At 38.7% G+C, this 19,613-nt stretch overlaps 2 protein-coding genes across 3 annotated transcripts; one reads left to right on the forward strand and one right to left on the reverse strand.

The window, feature by feature from the left end:
- Positions 1-792: 792 nt before the first annotated feature.
- On the reverse strand, positions 793-18,599 carry rtf2 (replication termination factor 2). The gene is made up of 9 exons (XM_071493943.1): positions 18,440-18,599; positions 17,828-17,922; positions 17,478-17,571; positions 17,180-17,319; positions 16,811-16,889; positions 4,092-4,202; positions 3,782-3,836; positions 2,942-3,013; positions 793-2,000 (listed from the first exon to the last, which is right to left on the reverse strand). Exons 1-9 carry the CDS (start codon positions 18,506-18,508, stop codon positions 1,804-1,806), a joined length of 912 nt encoding a protein of 303 aa, XP_071350044.1. The 5' UTR covers positions 18,509-18,599; the 3' UTR covers positions 793-1,803.
- gcnt7 (glucosaminyl (N-acetyl) transferase family member 7) lies at positions 9,283-15,497 on the forward strand. 2 transcript variants are annotated; one of them, XM_071493941.1, is made up of 5 exons: positions 9,283-9,420; positions 10,925-11,182; positions 11,794-12,535; positions 14,507-14,602; positions 15,123-15,497. In XM_071493941.1, the coding sequence occupies exons 2-5, from the start codon at positions 10,976-10,978 to the stop codon at positions 15,365-15,367; spliced, it is 1,290 nt and encodes a 429-aa protein (XP_071350042.1). In that variant the 5' UTR covers positions 9,283-9,420; positions 10,925-10,975; the 3' UTR covers positions 15,368-15,497. The 2 variants fall into 2 exon arrangements, with proteins under 2 accessions (XP_071350042.1, XP_071350043.1); XM_071493942.1 differs by having other exon boundaries at positions 14,510-14,602.
- Positions 18,600-19,613: the final 1,014 nt, after the last annotated feature.

The following is a 19,613-nucleotide window of genomic DNA, read 5'->3' on the forward strand; positions in this document are numbered from 1 at the left end:
ACAACATGTCTCCTTCACTGAACAGTCCTTTCTCAGGGTTTGTGTTATGGAGACTTCACATCACACTTATGTAAGTTGCATATTGGACTATGATCAGTTTCTGCAATGCAGTCGTAACGCTATAAATCACCCTCGCAGGAAAACATATTGAAGTCAGATTTAAGGTGAGCAACTTGTAAAATGTGGAGATATTCTGTAACATATTTAATGCAGGACTTACTTGTCAATGGAGTTTTGTTTTTTTTAAAAGAATTTTAATAGTGTTGTGATGCTACTTGAGCAAAATATCTGAACAGTTCCTCCACCACTGGGCATGCCTGATCAGAGGCTGCTGTTTTAATCCCCCCTCTATCATTAAAAGACATTACAGGAGACCAAAGTGAGACCATATGATTGCAACAGCAACCAAGCAACAGGACAACATCTGTTTTAGTAAGTTGGGTGTGCTGGGTGTCTCCTGATCAACACACTGAAGAGTAAGGCTCACCACAGATTTCATTTTCACAGCTCCTGTTTACAACATGTAAACACGTCATCTGCTCTATGCAACAAGAACTATTTATAGTTTGTTTTTGGTGTGAATTTTCCTGTGAAGTGCACAATAGGGAGCTGTTGTTGCTGTCACACCAGGTAATTATTGCTCTTCTTTGCACTTTCTAGCATTGTGTAACCCCAAACTTTATATTACAGGCCAAACACAAAACAAAGGTGTTGTGCATTGTACTTATAATTTAGAAAGCACAATACACTAATACAGAGTGAGGAAATGGGTTTTAAGAAAAATCTACTTAATGTGACTGAAAAGAAATTTATTTTGACATTTGCTCATTATAGTAAAAAAAAATGTCTGCAACTGGACTGACAGTCCAATCACAAACAGGAAGAACATAACATTTTTAATATCCTTTAAAAACTCCAACTGTCTGTAGAAGATTATGCAGAAAATATCATCATTCAATTTCACAACATTTTGCTATCACAAAATGGAAACCAATATTACATATTTTTGTTATATTTCACATCAAAGGTCCTCCAAAAAGACCCCGAGAAAAACAGTTGGAAAACAGACAGTTGGAAGCACTTAGTTTGGAAAAGGAAAATGAAAATATTGAAGCTTGTGATGCTCAAGTTTCTTCCTGTCCTACTATAAATAACCCAATATACTGAAACAAAAATTATTTAAGAGCCCTCCACTAATCTTATATACTATAAAGCAGAAATGAGGCCCAAGCTCATCCTGGTAGAACTTATGAGGAAATCTACATCATGTGTTCATTCATACAGAATTACTGAAGACATGTAAAATCCAGTAGGACGTTTCTGCAGTTATGAATCTGAACTGAAGAGTGAAATAAAGCCTGTATGTTTTAACTCACACCTCTTCTGTGATAATTGTGATGTCACTTTAAAATCACTTTAAAAAGCTGCGGTTTGTCCACTAGGAGACAGCAGAGTGACAGAGATGATAAAGTCACCCTAGCATCAATTCTCAAAGCACCTGTGACTGAGAACACTCGGATGCAGGAGAATACATGGGGGAGGAATTAGGTTACAAAACAAGGCGTCTGAACAGCTTGGGGAGCTATTAACAAAATGTTCACAACATGTAAACATGGAGCTACTGGGGAATGAAATGACAAGTTGAGAATAAAACGCATTGGTGACATTATTAAATGTCATTTGGGTAATGTGTGTGTCTGTAGCTGGGTATGCAGGACTAGATTTATCAGTAATTGGTCTTTAATGGGTCACGTTTTCTGGAGCAATCTAAAAATGGTGGTCTTTGCGCTGAGTGATAGTTACTTAGAAGTGATACGGGGTGTGGGTGACCCAGTTGGATATCTGCTCTTTAGTGCGCTTGGCAGAGCTGTGGGTGGTGAACAGGGATTTGAAGGCCTCTGACTTCTCTCCCATGTCCTGGATGGACCTCTTGGTGGCGGAGGCTGTCGCAGACTTTGTGACTTTAGAGGAACTGGAGGATCCGGAGGGTCCGGCCACATCTGGGTGGTAGAGAAAATAGGCAAGAACAAAGAAAAACAAGGCAAAGAATGAGAATTTATGACAGATTGCCTGGATTTTGTGTTTGATTTGACACCTAGACAAAACTTTTTTTAAATAACTTAATGCTCAACCGTTCGCAGTGGATAGAAAAAGCCTACACACTCCTGTTAAAATGGCAGGTTTTATGATTATATAAAAATTCACCAAGATAAATCATTTCACCATCAGTGTGACCTAAAATTCAAGAAGAAAACAAACTGAAACTGTTTAGTAAAGGAAAAAACTTTCAAACTGGTTGCATAAGAGTTCACACTCTCTTATAATTGTGGATGTGGCTGTGGGCAGAATAAACCAATCACATTCAAACTCATGTTAAATGGTAGTACACACCTACCATCAAGTAAAGTGACTCAGGAGAGGGGTACAAAATAATTTCCAATGAATCAGATATACCACAGAACACACTGAAGACATTCATCAAAACATAGAAAAAAATATGGCTTAACAGTGATGTTTATTAAGAACAGGATCTCCAAGAGGAGATTGAAGTTTTTGTCAGAGCTCAGACCTGAACCAACTGAAAATCTGCGAGGTGACCTAAAAAGACTGAGCGTTGTGGTTAAATCAAAAGGTGTGAATGTTTCTGAAAGCTCTAAAATGATTTACCTTGGTTTCATTTTTACACATAACAAAAAACGGCCATTTTATTAATTATCTGGCAACATCTGAGAATAAAAAAAAAAAACAAAACAAAAAAAACAAAAACCAATGCATCTTTCAGAATGCATCTTTCAGCCTTGCTGTCTGAAGGTGGGGAGGATACCTTGCAATAATTCAGGCAGACGAACTATGCTCTACAGTACTGCCATTTCCAAATTTAGAGTTTACATTTAAGATTTGTTTGTCTGCATATAATTTATCAAAGCAAAGTATTAGCTACCTGATGCGGTGCTCTGGCTGTTCGGACTGGAGCTCCTCCCTGCTACATCCACTTGTGGAGACTGTGAGTCATCTGCAGGAAGAAAGCAGATAATTTGATTAAGCTAGATGATAATTCAACATAATTTTGTCTAATGGTTAGGGCAAATTATGTATAATTTTTTTCACTAAAGCTTTAGTTTTGATTTGAGATTTGTTGCTCTCTGAGGACACAAAATACTGGAGGTCCCTGCTCTAAGATTCATAAACAAAAATCACTAGCTGTAGGATTTACAATTCTTTGCTTATTGATGAGGCTCCAGAAATGAAGTAAAAATTGGGATACGAGTAATACATTTATTCACCCTGGGAAAGATATAAGGCAGGGCCGACTTAAAAAATGACTAAACTCTATTATCTAAACAATTTCCCCAAATCTTCTGTCACCATGGGAAAGATGCGTCTTTTAAACAGGGAAAGGTTGAGCAATAAGCCTGTACAGCTTCCTAGAAAAAGTCTGAGGGAATTAATACATAGACATAGTGAGCCAATGAAATGTGACCAATCCAGTTTAAAAAAACATGTGTGACACATCACTGCTGATGAGAAAACATATGTAATATGAACCTTTGGCCATGAGAGTACAGCAATTTATATACATCACCAACTTTTTACTGAGTTTGCATGTGTGTTCAAAGTTTGAATAACCCTGATATCTCTACTACAGCATGCTGAGAATATTATTCAAATGAAGAGGAAAGAGGCTCCAGTGTTTTGTTAGCTGCTTACCTTTGCTTATGTAAATGCCAAACAGACACGTCTGGCTAAAACAAATGATGCCTCAACCAGGCTTTACACAAACCTTTAGATTCTGATGCTGCAGACACAGTTTCAGCTGCTTTGCTCTTCTTTGATTTCTAAAACAGGAAGGGAAAATTATTGATTACACAATAATATCACTGTTCCTGATATAAAGTTGAACAGATATGGATGTATCAGTTAAAAAAAAAAAATACAAATTTAGTTCTAGTGAAAACAAATGTGATTCAAAAGCTAACAATATAGCAATATTGCAAATGCTCTATAATTTATTCAACTCCAACAACCCACCCACCCAAAGTTTTCCCAACATCTTAAATTAGCTTTAATCCAGTTAAAAGTTGAAAAGTTACCTTGGTTTTGGCTTTGGCCCGCTTCTCCTCCATCTTCTCCCTCAGCTTCTCCACCTCCTCCTTGGTGCCATTCAGCACAACGATATCCTCGTCTTTAAACGGGTCCCCACACTATAGCACAGACAGACACCCCAGTTAATAGACACTGACTGTAACTGGCAAAAATAGAAAAAACCTTTCCAGCAAATGTAAAGGCAGCTCATATTCAGTATCTATCTTTAGCACTTACAGGATAACAAATGAAAGACAACACTTTCAGTAATAATTTAAAAACTTACTTGAGTTACCCACTCTAACTGATGATACAATCCGATTGTGTTTTTTTATACATTTCTCTAAATAAATGAATGTAAAAAAATTCTTTGCTGTATAATAGTTTCATCTGAAGTAATGACCATGTTATGCCAATAACAATGGAAAAATACTGAATACATCAATTTGATAATTTCCTATACGTTAATGCATGTATTTGTTATATTGGAAAATATCATGGGTTTGGAGGCCTTCCAAGCCCTGCTCCCTTCTACGGTCACATAATAAAGTTCACCACATTAGAACACACTCATTAGACACTGTCTGGTAGATGAAACCAGGATTTTGTATTTTTGTGACGGATGTAAATTTTTGTTAACAACTGAAACCCAGGTTGTGCCATTAAAGTAATGCAGTGCAACCTTCCACAGGATGAAGAATTGAGCTAAATACCTGCTATACTGTCTTACACTGTTTTTTGTATGTAGTTTTGTTATATATTCTCCCAAACCACATATTTAAACTGCATAAGCGAGCTGGGCATTTTATTTGTAGGGAGGATTTTTCATGACCCCTACCCAGAAACATAAATGTTAACCAAATATAGATTTGCATGTAAGGCTAGTTTAGATTAGGCTAAAAGCCCCAAAAACTGCACTATCAAAAGGTTTAGGTGTACAACAAGAACGGGTATGTAATCCTACTTTCACTTGCAAAACAATGATTTGTTTATCCTGCTTGATGGAAATCTTTAAAATTGCTTGTGAGGTTTCTATAGTAGGGACAGGTAGACTGTGATGGCATTTAGTAAAATAGGTCAAGCTATTTCTTAACACAGCTGCATTTTTTTCAGGAAAAATAAAATATGTAAAAATACACCATGCCTTTAACCTCCTGGGACCCTGCATCCTCATATGGGGACACTACTAAACTACTACAACTTAGACCTGCTGTCCACATTCAGGGACACTTGCTTTGCCAACTAGTGGTCAGAGAAACAAATAACAAAAAAAAAATAAGAAAACAAGATGGCGGCAACATCAGCAAAATGCTTCTATGGTGCATCCTGAAACAAAAGTAGACAAGGTACTAATACTCATCCAATTCTGTGGTTGGAACTTGTGTATTTATACTTATAAGTTTCTGTAGCTTGAAATGGCATAAGAATTTGACAAGTTTTAGCAGTAGTAACAAGCTACGATGCTGCTAAAGTTGAAGTACTCATATGAGGACATTTGGACTTAGTAATTAAGGTTAGCGAGGAAACTGCTAATCAGGAAGTACTCGTATGAGGACATTGGGACTTTGCTCATGCAAACTGAACCTTTGTAAAAGTAAGGAAACAGCTTGTGAAGACTTGGGAAGAAACCTGTTAGAGTATAAATAACTATCACTCGTGGTTCAAATTAGTCTACAATTGATGTTTAGTTTTTATTCTTATGTAATTTATTTCCAGAGCACATTACTCTGTAAATAGCAGAAAGATTGCTGAATGCAATAGGAGGAGACATCTGAGGTGGAGGATTTGTCTGATGTTGATGATCCTACAATTGATGGAGATAATTTTCCACCTGATATACCAGAAGATGGTCAGCAGAGCAGTGATGATAGATCTGATCAGCAGAGCAGTGATGATAGTGATAGTGAACCACAACATGTGCAGAGATCCAGAAGACGTGGGCGTAAATGCCAGTGAGGTAAAAGTTTTGTTGTTGAGCCAGAAACTAGTGGAGGTCATGCTGTGGGCATAGATGTCAGCGTGGTAATCCCGATGTGGAACAACCAGGTTATGAGGAGCCAGAACCTGATCTTGATGATGATCCTGATGTGGAACAACTAAGTGATGAGGATTACTAGCCATCTGATACACCAGAATCTGATCAGCAGAGCAGGGATGCTACTGACAGTGATGAGCAGAGCAGAGATGATGAGCCACCACTCCGTCCACATGCATCTGAACCCAGGGCAAAACCAAGCAAACTTAGACGTGGAGAACGCTGGAAGCGAAGTGTATTTTCTCCAGACTTGGTTCAGTTTGAGACTCAAGATGAAAGGCAAGAAGAGAGAGAACACTGGCTCAGGAAGTAGCCACTCGACTACGGGGAGCAGTACATCGGCACAGAGTTGATGAAACTCATTGCTGACTGTACAAATGCTATGTCACTAGCCACCAATGGTACATCTCTTAATACTTCCACTGATGAGATTTATCATTTTTTTGGAGCATCAATTTTGATGTCTAGCATGCTTACCCACATGTGAGGCTGTTCTGGTCCAGTGCCTTCCGAATCCTTCCCATTAGCGACAGAATCACACGTGACAGATTCTTCAAACTCAGGTAACATCTGAAAGTAGTCATTGATTATGACATTTCAGAAGAAATGAGAAAAGCTGACAGGTTCTGGAAGACGAGGCCTTTCATGGATCGCATTCTCAATGGCTGCTTGCGTCAGGCTCAACTGGAATGTGTGTCAATCGACGAACAGATGATCCCATTCACAGGAGCTTGTCTGTGCCAGCAAAGCCCAACCCAGTTGACATGAAGAACTTTGTGCTTGCTTCAATGGATGGCATCGTTCTGGACTTTGAGGTCTATCAAAGTGCAATCACACTGAGCTCACAGGTTGAGGAAGCAGAGGAACTGGGCTTGGGAGCCTTGGTCATTGAACATCTGGCAAAAACTCAGCCTCCTGGTACAAAACTGTTCTGTGATAAGTTCTTCACAACCATGAAAGCTGTGGATCGAATGCTGGAGAAGCAGATCTGCCTCACTGGTATAATAGTGAAGAACTGGTCACCAAAGCACTGCAGAAACTACCAAGTGACAAAACCATGAAAGAACAAGGAAGAGGTGCTTCAGCGAGACAGTAAGGTATGTGTTGTGAAGTGGTATGACAACAAACCAGTTTTGATGCTTTCTGCTGTTCATGCTGAAGAGCCTTTAGACACCTGCCAGTGATGGTGCGAGAAAGAGACTCGATATGTGGCTGTCACCCAACCAGGCATTGTGTGCGAGAACAACTCCAAGATAGGTGGGGTTGACTTGAATGACAGAATGATGAGTTACTCCCAAATGAGCATCAGTTTAGGCATTGAAATATACAGTTTTATACTTTGTTACACAATGGTGACTTTATTGTATTTTATAGTAAACTCAGTCCCGATGTCCTCTTATAAGGACATCATTTTTTGTGAAAACTACTAACTGTTCAAAAACAATGTTTGGTTTTTATGTTTATGAGGTCCTACTAATCCCAAATACTTAGGGGAAATTAATGCACACCAAAGAAAAGCTCGGGTTTCAGGATAACACAATGGTGAAAGCCCCAGCCCCAGCCCCAGTACCTCCCTCATCACATGCCGTTTTATTTTATTTGTATCCAGGTCACATTTGGTTTACTCTGAGGAAAATCATGCTCAAATTAGAGTGATTTAATGGAAACGGACAAATTTAGTGAGTCAGTCAGAAAGTTCAATGGATGGATTTTCAACAGCTTTGCACCAAAATTGGTGGATTTTGTAACTATATGCTCTTTAAGGCAGACTGAGGTACAGTCAGAGGCACATGACTACAATAAGCTGGAACCTGGTACTGACAAAAAACATCAAGTCAATTAATCCTGTGTTTGCTGCACTTCACAGTGTAATGTATGAACAATAAATAAATTATGTATGCCCATTTATATTTTCATTCTATTTCAATTAACTATTCTATAAATTCTAAAATTCTTCCTGGTTTGGATACCCCACAGATCTAACTGACTGGCACTGCCCTACTCACTGCCATTGATGAGGTGTATTAGGCCTAGTCCGGTTTTACTGACAGTTTATTATTGGGTATCTTAATACCTGGATACATTAACTAATTTATCAAGAACAGTTTGGAAATTGTTTAGAGAAACGGAGAAAAAAAACACACAGTCTCTGAAAAACCAACCATTAAACAAAGTTGCATTTTTTCCCAGACAGGCCAACCCAAAAAAGGATGGCAATGTATTGGTCAAAAATCATCCTAACTCTAGCTACATGACTGCTTCATTAAAAAGGGAAAGCGCACCCATATACAAACACAAATATTAAACCCCTGAGTTACCAGCAGGGGATCTATTGTGTGGCTGTAATGCAGGCTCAGTGGGTGTGAACTCCGGCCATGTGCTCTGTTCAACACAACAGGGATAATCTCAGAAGCTGACCAGGCAGCAAATAAACTCTGTGGGTGCTGCTCTGAAGTCAGTCACTCTGCTGTTGCTATTACCCCAGTGACACGGGCCACTGGTGAGCTGAGCAACTTATCGCCAAGTCAGTCAACAAGTCAACCAGAACTTTGCTTCAGCGTTAAACCGGCAACCTAAACAAGACGGAGAGCCAGCACTCAGTGGAGGGACACTGGATAATTCGATATGTGCGCCTCTAACTGGGGAGATGAACTGCAACTGAACACATTTGAGAGAAAGAAGAAGAAAAGAACCTGAGGTAAAGGGAACTGCGAAAGAAAGAATGTAGCGCAAGATGACAAAATAAGAATGATGTTACACATCAGTGAGTAGGAACCTGTATGTGGGAGTAGAGAGGGAAAAACCTTAGGGAGAGAGGGAGTGTGTGTGTGTGTGTGTGTGTGTGAGTGAGGTATGACTGTGTTCCTGTGTGTCAGTTGTGTGCATTACTGCTGGTAACCAAGCAGGGATGGACCTAATCTCATGGGGCTGTTGTGGGGAAGAGACTTAATCAGCAACAAATACAACGAGAGGGGAAAAAAAAACAAACCACACTCTGTCTCACTCCGATGCGGTCTCAAGCTCAGAGAGTGAAGCTTCCTGGGTCTCTCAACACCAGAAACAACAAGGAAACGATCCTGATGAGTTTAGTGCGGGCAGATAACACCAACTACTCCTGGTGCTGTTTCTGCTGTTGCTGATGATGTTGCCAATGGAAATAACTTGCGTTCTCTCCCGGACTCTGGATGGATTACAATAACACATTTGGAGTAGCTTCTTCATTAACGATGATCAGAACAGGTGCTGACGTCTAATGTTTTACTTCTCACACCACAAGGACTACAAACTGAACTGCCTGAAAGGTGAGTTGCTGACTTTGCCCTGTCTTTTGCATTTTTCTTTACATACTGTATCTACATTTACATGTGTTGCATTGAACTAAGCTTTAGAGGTTTGATGTAGACCAACAAAAACACAACAGTAACAAACAGGTAACAGATAAAAGTAATCCCAAAATGAGTGTGAAATGATTATTACCTCAAGCTATGACCAATGGGTTTTTGATGGAACAAAAAAAAAAAAAAAAAAAGAAATTTCCCTGACTACAAACACTGAGGGCAATCATTTCTTACTGTATTTATATGCTGGGTTGTAGCCTAAACAGAAGATTAGAAATGTAAACATTTCTAAGGATCCATCTTATGTTTGGTATTGCTCTCAAGACCAAAGGGGGGTTTAACAGCAGGGGGACTCAAATATGGAGGCCTAACTCATATGGGGATAAGAACAGTCCTCAGAGATACCCAAAGCATCTCTGCTCTGAAGAGAGCACTGGGGTTTAAGATAAATTTTTATGGCCACACAAAATGCCTTCTATCGTTTATTCTACTTGACATATGAGCTCAACATTTGAGTTGTTGTATCAAGTATTATTATTCAAAACTGCATAATGCTGAGTAAAATCTGGACTTTTTCACAATAAAGACTCTACACAGTAGCTACACACAAATGCTGCCTTTATGACAATTATTCTCAAGTCAGTCTCAATACTTCTGGGTATCCTCATCTCTCTCAGAAATGTTGTTCGTTTACTTAATGCTATCTGTTTTCAGATGATCCAACAACACTTTCATTACTGCCAACTATTATTATTACTACTACTATGTCAATTATTTGTCAATCAATGAAAATGGACATTATTTGATGAAATAACCAAATATAGCCATTCTCAATTTCCCACCCTCAAAAATGCAGAATGCATTAGCTAATTTCATAATAACATGAAACACACATTATTTTAAAATTATAAATTACATATTTTCTATTGCTATCAATTGATTAATCAACTAGCTAATTGTTTTAACACTTCAACTCAATTCATGGTCCTAATATGATTAAAGTATTTAAAACAAAAACAAACATGACAGCATTTAAAAGGTTTATTTAAGTTTTCTACTTTGTCAACTCTCTTTAGACTTTGTCAGATGTTGTCGTACTGCTTCCTGTAATTGGTTTTGTTTTGTATTTCAGCTGGGGTGCAAGGTAGAGGCACTACAGGTGAAATTTATTCCACTGCATGATTATAAAAATTCTACTATGGGAAGATCAGTTATAAGGCTATATATTTCAAAAATTCTTAGACTGAATCCTGTGTTTCAGAAAAAAAACAGACAACACGTTGCCAGTTACGTGTCACACCTCAAATATCAATTATCAACACACTAAAACTGGTACACTAAACTACATTTCTTGAGCTGAAAACTGGCTTCACCAATTTGTGCTAACCTACATATTTAACCCTATTTAATAATTCTCAAGGGTCCAGGACCCTTCTGCAAATAACCAATCTGGCTGTCTTTCTTGCAGGAGTTTTATCTGTGGTGGTGCTGACTGGATAAGGTGAAGTAGGGGGCTATTATGCGCCAGCTTGAGGGGACAAAATGCAGCTTCTTGTTGTGCCTTGGGATGAGTATTATTATCTGTTCAGTCATTTACTTGAGGGCTGGAATAACAACACAGCCAGCAGAGACCAAGACTTCAAGCTGCAGACCCTTTTCCAGTGAATGTAAAGCATTTCTGCCTGGCACTGAGAAAGGAGTAGAATGGCACCGCCATGACTGCCAGGTATGTTCTTTATTATTGCATTTCTAAAATCTATGTTAAACAGTGCAATGGGGCAGGACTCATCACTCAGGAGAGCAAAATTTTGTGAGCAATGAATTGCTCGGAGAATCCTGGATCATATTTTCACTCACATGTAGTATTACTACATTACTACTTGAGTACTCAGTACTCAAAGGTTGGCCATCTTCAAACTTGACCATTTGATCTGAACTACACACCTGTTGTGACGCTATTGCATTGACAAAATCTTACAGACAGACATGTAAACACCTGCCAGAGGATTCAGAACCACCTCTGTGGTAGTTCCCACTACAGTAGACATCCCCAGGACCACATTTTGCCACAGCTGGGACAGAGACTAACAGTGATATACTTGCAAATCATTATGCTTATTGACAGAGATAAACAAGATTCTGTGGTAGTGACGTGCTAAAAAAACAAATGTGTAAAATCAGAAATTACAGTACCTGATCAACTAAAACAATTTTACAAATCCATTAGTTGACACTGTGTTTGTGACCAGACTAAGAATGCTGACAAATACCACTAAAAATTTCCACAGGTAAGATGATAACAGTTGTAGTGTAAATATATATTTTCTTTGTCTGTAGGTCGAAAGCTATATTCTGAATAGTCCTCTGCAGTGCTCCAATTTGATCCCAGACCTACACTTCATCACAAGACCCCTGAGTGGTGAGGAGGAAGACTACCCTTTAGCATTCATTGTGACTGTTCACAAAGAGCTAGAGCTTTTTGTGCGCCTGTTGCGGGCCATTTACATGCCGCAAAATGTCTACTGTATTCATGTGGATGCTAAGGCCCCATATGAGTACCAGATGGCTGTTCAGAGGCTAGTCAGCTGCTTTCAAAATACCTTCCTCTCCAGCCGCAGCGAGACAGTGACCTACGCCGGCTTTTCCCGCCTGCAAGCAGATTTGAATTGCATGAGGGATCTTGCAAAGTCCAAGATAGGCTGGAGGAAGGTGGTGAACCTGTGTGGGCAGGATTTCCCTGTCAAGAGCAACCTGGAGCTGGTGCGGTACATGCAGAGCAAAGAGTGGAGGGACAGAAACATGACACCTGGCGTCAAGCAGCCAGTGTCTATGAGCCACAGGACCCGGCTCCAGCACAAGGAGATCATAGGGTCACATGTAGCTCGGAAAGGGTTAGGGCTGAAGAAAAGTCCTCCTCCATACAATCTGCAAGTATATTTTGGAACAGCTTACTATGCTCTCACAAGAGCCTTTGTAGACTTTGTTCTGAAAAGCCCAATAGCCCACGACCTCTTGGAGTGGTCCAAAGACACATTCAGTCCAGACGAGCACTACTGGGTGACACTCAACCACGTCAAAGGTAAGCTGCCCGTTTTGAATAGGTATACACACATGGAACAACTTTTTACTACTACCAATGTAACCTTTTTTCCAAATTCTGCAGCACAAACCCTGGTATAGAACTAGTAATTATTTACTTGTGTTATTATGATATTTAAACACAAAGAGACATGAGATACAGGAACACAATCAAAGGTCAAACCTAGCACATATTTGATGATTAAAACATTTTCTGCACTGGTTTACTGGCAGTGCCTTTATGACAAGTGTTTCACATTTGCATGGGCTGTGTAATCTAAAACAAATGTGACAGAGAAGAAGAAGGCCTGAGTTACACTCCCTTTTAAGGGGCACAATGGCAATTCTGTGAGCAGCAAAAGTCAAAGATAAAAGAAGTTACTGTTAGCAGTGCAAACACTTTGGATTCTGGATTCTTGATTTAGCTTTACAGTGAACCACAGCATGACTGAGGCAAGTTTATTTTCATCCATCAGATTTTCTGTGTATTTTTAATTTGCACTTTAAAAAACCCAAAATGGTCATGGCAGATATTCAAAGAAAAAAAAAATTCAAATACTGTCCAAAAAAAAAAAAGTTTCTACACTTGGTTGAGGTATAAAAGTTAAATTTGGATGGAAACTTCTGCTGCCTCTGAAGCACTAGCACATTAGGAAATATGACAGCACTTTAAGATGGTGGGAAATGATAAATATCTTGCTTTTTATGTATGAAAATTTGAGTGTTTTTATGTAACACTACCAACTATTGCTTGCTTGAAATGACGCAATTCCTTTCCTTTTATCCCACACATACTTTATGACACATATGTAAACTACAGCTTGTGAACATTGAACACATATATTTAAAATGAAGATAGTAATATGAACATTAATATTTGCAACATAAATATTTATATTGACCATCAACAATATTTCATTAGGAGGTTCCTTCTCATTCCCTACATTCCCAACATTTTTATTTTCACTACACACCCTTGGTTGATGTAATTTCTCACACTTGAGTAATGCTTGAGTCGAGTGTCAAGAGGTCAAATTTGGGTGACCTGAAATGACTGTTTCCTTCCTACACCAAAGGACAAGCATGACCATTATTAGGAAATACTGCCATTGGTCTTTATTAGGCAACTGACCAAAGAAATCAAATTCATCCCCGAGTAGACCTAAAGACAGTGGCTGAAATGTGATGGGGTTGTTTCCCTTAAGGGTAATCAATAAAGTCTAACAAACTGTGTTCTTTTTACAACTTATATCTATCCTGAGGTATCAATAAGGCAGACTTTAGCCCCTTTCTTAACGTCTACCCTATAGCTTTTGCTTTGAGCCCTCACAGATTTTAACTGATATCAATATTGATATTGACAGGTTTGTCAAGCAATTGCTCAAAACTCGTTGTCATTTCTCCATTATTTGGGATTGCTAGTGTGAAAATGATGATAAAATAGATATATGTTGTGGAAGTGGTTTGTTTTGTCTTGTGGTTTATGATTTTCATAGGGCTGTAATTGAAAATTACATTTGATAAACAAATACTAGCCCTATTTGAATGTTTCCCGCAGAAAAGCTTGGGAAGCAGCTGTGCACTGCTCTATGATGGAGGGGAAGGTTAAGTCAATAATTGCGAATGAAGTGAAGTGGAAACTGCACTTGAGAACTTACTAGGACAAGCAGCACAACGACGACATCTAAGCTTTACAGGAAATGGTTTCAAACAGTCAGTTTCAGTTTGACAAGAGAGGCAGCTTCAAGGGTAAGGACTAACTGACTGGTTTGGCAAATGCGCATGTTGTTAACTTACAAACTTTCAATAAAGAGCAGTAACACAGCCGCTTCCCTAAGTTTTTCTATGAGAATCATCCAAGTGCTGTCTCCCACACAGTGGATGTGACACTCCCAAATAGGGCGAACTAAATTCCTGGAATTCAATTAGGTTACAGACCAATTATTCATTTTAACTGGTTATGTGTTTGTAGAAGCTCCAGGCAGCCACATGGATGGAGGTTGGGCAGGAGACATCCGGGCAATCAAGTGGAGGGATCAAGAGGGAAGGACACACAATGGCTGCAAAGGTACAGTACAGTAGAGCATGTCTATTATTGGAGGTACTGTTTTATTGATCAATAACTGCACTGCAGGGCTTATCTTTGGCCCACTTTTATGCTGGATACTATGGAAATATTATCTAGAATCTGTTAGGCAAGGAAGTACATGTTTGTGGTTAATCAAAATGTATAAACAAACTAGTATTAATTAATATCTTAATAATTTCTCTAGTCTACCACCTGTTTACTCCACCTGTGTCCTGTGAAATAAAAATGTCTCCTTACTCTTTGTCTTAGTTATGTTTGGCTCTTTAGCTCCAAACAGGATTACAGGACCAACCACTGGCTAAGGCAACTCGAGATTTACTCAACAAAAGAACTGATAGTAGGATTCATCTGATATGATGTATTCTCTAATGGGTTTAGTCTCATAGTTGCATATGACGTTTCACTGGTAGAAGATGGAAAAGATTTTATGCATAAGATTTTTATGCAACAATAAATAATGCACATCTACATGACCAAAATTGTTGATGTCATTTTCCAGGTCATTATGTCAGAGACATCTGTATCTATGGAGTAGAAGACCTGCCTTGGATCATTAACAGGAACAGCATGTTTGCCAATAAGTTTGAGAGAAACACCTTTCCCGAGGCACTGGACTGTCTGGAGCAGTGGCACAGAAACAAGGTGCTGAGTCAGGCAACTGTTCCCATAGACCCATCTTGGCTGCTAGCTACGCCAAGCAGCTCAAGCAGCAGCAGCTACTCTAACAGCAGCACTGGAGCATGAAATCGCTGTTGATATCCTAAACAAACGAGGGGCCTACATGTAGTTCTTATTATTTTGCACTTGTTCAGTGACTCTGAATGTCAAACAGGTGAGCAGGAAAAAACTGAAAGGGATGATGCACTGCACACTTCCAGAGTCTGTAACATGACTGCTGTTCACAGATATATTTGTCTATTGGTTTTTTGATAAACAAGGGACAGTGTATATGCCAGAGGATGACATTATCTTTACAGTAAAGCAATGCAGTTAAAACTTAACTACAGTGGAAAACATTCAAGTTACATAACAGATACCAGTTGAGGCAACTAGACTACACGAAGTATTGAATAAACTATTGAATAAACATTTAACATTGTTCGATTTGAATAAGTATTTAATATTGTTTAATCTATTGTTGAGTTTTGTTGTCCAGTTTGAAACACACTTGTTGATTAAATTATTGCCCGTTTATCTTTTTTTAATGAATGAAGGAATTGCAGGTGTAAACAAACAAATAAAGACAATTACAAGAATAAGCTCACTTCCCTTCTTCCCTCTCTAAAAGACGTTGCTGACGTTCCATCCTAATTTTCACTTAATCATCTACTTATGTCAGAGTGACTGCAGACAATAGATCCCTGGATAAATTGTGATTTTTTTTAATTAACTGAATACTTCCTTGTTCCTGGAATACTGTTAAAATCAAGTTCTACTAAATTAAGGTCAACTATATTTGCTGTTTCGAGCAGGATGAAAACACTACTCTGTGGTGAGATACTTTCCATTCAACAGATATAGCAACACTGACAGGAAATCTTCTGCAGTGTGCAACCACATAATTGTGTCACTGTCAGAAATGGTTAAAAAAAAGGGGCACAGGGAAGCTTACAGATACCTATAGATAGTTGAAGAAAAGGAGTTGTAAATGTGTGATGATCTCAAGTTAGGCGGGAATGCGAACAAAGTTCCACGCTGGGCAGTGATGACGGAAACAAGGCCAAAAAATGTACAGTTTGTCAAATGTGTAAGGTAATCATAAGAATAAGAGCTTTAAAACATTTCAGAGTTATTTTCTAATCCACCTGACTTGGGCATCTGAAACCACTGGTTCATATCAAGGCTGGCTATTTACATAGCACTAAAACTCTGTATGAATCAAACCATCATAGCTACTGCCAAACACCGAGGAGGGCAGTTGCATGGAAAACGAGATTAAAATCTATCAGGAAAATATAAAAAGATTCATAGTTGGCAAACTACTAATCCATCAACAACCTCTGTTACAAACTGAAATAGCTCAAACATGATATATATTTTTACAGGTAAATCTAGTCTATAAACAATGTAAATCTTAAGGGATTTGCAGAATATTTAAGTGCTTTCATGTCTGTGACATTTTTATATTGCCTACAAAGTCAGTATATATACACAGAAGTCAGCAAGACAGGATAAAATAATGCTCACCTTGTGGCAAATTTCTGTCTTGACCTCCTTCAGGGCCCGGTCAGAGAACACACAGCCACAGGTATGCAGATAACAAAACCTGAAAAGGGAAATATCAGGGGATATAAAACAGTGTTTCTTTCATAAAAAACTTCCAGTCTTTTTTGTGGCTATTCCCTCCACACAGTGAAATGTGTTGCATTTTTAACAGTTAAATCTAAACCTGTGGATGAGAGATTTGATACTGGTGATGAGAACTGTTGAGAACCTTCCAGTGTTTTCACAATATGTGGCTAACTTGTGAATAACACTGAATATAATATAAATTCAGTTGTGTACCAACATTTTAATTATTCTTAGGTTAAATCCCTTCTGCTTGATAATGTTTACCTGTGCTTGCCATTCATCTCCAACCCAACAACGGGGCAAATGAACATGCCACAGTGGATGTCCTCGTAACGGTCTCCTTTAGCATTTCTTCTTTCTCCCTCCCACTCAGGATTATCGGTCAGGTTCAGTTCCTTTATATCCTAGAAAAAGAGAAGAGGAATGAACATGCCCAGAAGCACAAAATCATACATGAAATCAAAGAGAAATGCAAAGCAGTATAAACCCCCAAAACACAAGTAAACTCAAATACACCTAAAAACAGGAAACTTTGTACAAGACTTCAGTGACTTTACCATACCTTTATCCCACGGATGTGTGTAACAGCCTCAGCATTGGGTCTTTCAGCAGACTTATCCAGAAGATATTCAATGACGGCATCTTTATTATAGAGCCTGGAACAGAAAATAAACACGTAAACATAGTGTGTCATCTAGGCAGGCAGAAATGGATGGCTGGACTATGCTGATGGTGCCAACTTCGTTAGTTTGCTAGTTACATTTAACACAGGTCTGTGGCTGAGTTGCACACACTGACGCAACATCTTCACTCAGTGTCACATTATCAAGCAATCTTGAATCCACAGTTGTAACAAGGCAGCTGATTATACCTGATTGACGATGTACAAAAAGTTAGCCAGTTAGCTCTCACCTTCCCAGGTCGCAAGCAACGATGGGGCGTCTGAGTTTTTCCTGGCTCAAGGCACAGTACTTCCATTTGGCGGCCAGCTCTGCATTTTTATCGACCTAGACGCACAATTCAAACGCCACGATTAAAACATGTAATATTACAAATTATTTTGTAAAATAACAGTGTTAACTACTACACACTGAAGTGTTGACCAAGTCTCTCTTGTAAAAATAGACCCTCTATCCCAAAAGACGTCCCGATCAAAAGGCAGAGTAAATAAATGATTAATAATAATAATATTAGTTATTTAGTTTCGTCCTTCCTAATGAATGTCATACAAACCTAAGTATTATATATTTAAAGTTAGGGTTAGCTAACTAGTTAGCCTACATTTGTGTATATAACGTCTTCAACAAAAAAAAAAAAAAAACGTGTAGATATTAAATCCGTTCATTAACCCGTTCATGGGCAGTTTACCTTTGTGACAACTTAATTTGCCAAAAAATAAAAACAATAAAAACTACATTAAGATACTGTTAGCATGCTAGCTGGCTAATAGTTAGCAACCTACAGACAGCTGTCCACAACGTCACCAAACTGGAAAATATGTCAAAGAAAATAAACACAACACACCTTCTCGACTTTTTTAGGGCCTTTCACCAACTCGTGTCTTTTGGGAATCGTGCCACCGTCACATCCCATCTTTACAGCCGACTTTTGAAGTTTAATCACCCAGTTAGCTTACTGTGGACAAAGCTAGTCCGGTTGTAAACAAACAACGAGAGATCTGCAAACATCGCGGGATGTGCGCCTAATATGGTACCGCCCTCTAGTGGCTGAATGACCAAAACGCAAAAAAAGAAAAATCAGCTGTATTTTGCAGCATCAGCCACAGTGTGGAAGCCTCAGTCCAATTATCCGTTCACTGGTTTCTCTTCAGCAAGCGGCCCAGATGGCAGCTGAAATTTACCTTTTCCATGAAAACATTTTTTCAAAATCATTTTAACAGAAGGCTGTGGAAAGATGGGCATAATAGCCAAATTACTCAGCAATTAATTACTGAAAACTACTTTTGATAATAACTTTACCAACATGGTTTTTGCCATTTTTATCATGGATTTTTCACAAAGAATGCCCCACGCATATATTTGTATAATTGACCGGCAAGTAAATGCAAGACAAGAAGAGGATGTAATAAAGTAAGAAAAAAATAGAGGGGAAAAAGAAAGTTTTGGTATGGTATGTGAATATAAGCATAAGCAAACATTTAGGAAAAAATGTGGGAAAATATCACAATGATGTTAACATTTTTACCAGTGACAAGTTGCTGCAACAAAAACATGGTTTTGCATAACTACACCACCATACACTACCGTAGTTGTATATATAAACATGAAGAAGAAAAAAAAACTTCACCTAGATTACTTCACTCTTTTACTGCCCATCCATCTAAGAAACATTTTCAGTCAGCCATTAAACCCAGAACTAGTAAGTGACATTAGTCTGGCTTTCAGGCCTGTTGTCAGAGTGGTCTAAAGATGAAAGTTTCCTTGGAAGATAGTTCAATGAGTCCTAATGAGATCTGTTTCCTGTGCCTTGCAGGCTGCAGATTAGTTTACTATCGATGGTGCTGTCCAAGAGCGACCATTAGTTGGGGAATACCCCAGTGGAGACATCTCTGGCGGCATGACTGATAATCTGCGTGGAAAGGAAGACTGAATAAAAACAAAGCTTTGGACTTCATTTTGGCTGGGAACATAGTTTCTAACCTCTTTATGCTCACCACACACTGGCAGCTGCTATTGTG

Source organism: Trachinotus anak, unplaced genomic scaffold (genome assembly GCF_046630095.1).
Source record: "Trachinotus anak isolate AG129_WGS33_773 ecotype Australia unplaced genomic scaffold, CSIRO_AGI_Tana_v1 ptg000013l, whole genome shotgun sequence".
In the NCBI taxonomy this organism is placed as follows: Eukaryota; Metazoa; Chordata; class Actinopteri; order Carangiformes; family Carangidae; genus Trachinotus; species Trachinotus anak.

Coding starts and splice junctions, on each gene's coding strand:
- gcnt7 (XM_071493941.1), top strand. CDS start 10,976: ATGCGCCAGCTTGAGGGGACAAAATGCAGCTTCTTGTTGTGCCTTGGG. Junction 12,536..14,506: donor GACACTCAACCACGTCAAAG/GTAAGCTGCCCG, acceptor ATGTGTTTGTAG/AAGCTCCAGGCAGCCACATG. Junction 14,603..15,122: donor GACACACAATGGCTGCAAAG/GTACAGTACAGT, acceptor GTCATTTTCCAG/GTCATTATGTCAGAGACATC.
- rtf2 (XM_071493943.1), bottom strand. CDS start 18,508: ATGGGATGTGACGGTGGCACGATTCCCAAAAGACACGAGTTGGTGAAA. Junction 16,890..17,179: donor GAGATGAATGGCAAGCACAG/GTAAACATTATC, acceptor TTCCCTTTTCAG/GTTTTGTTATCTGCATACCT. Junction 2,001..2,941: donor CAGCCAGAGCACCGCATCAG/GTAGCTAATACT, acceptor TCTACCACCCAG/ATGTGGCCGGACCCTCCGGA.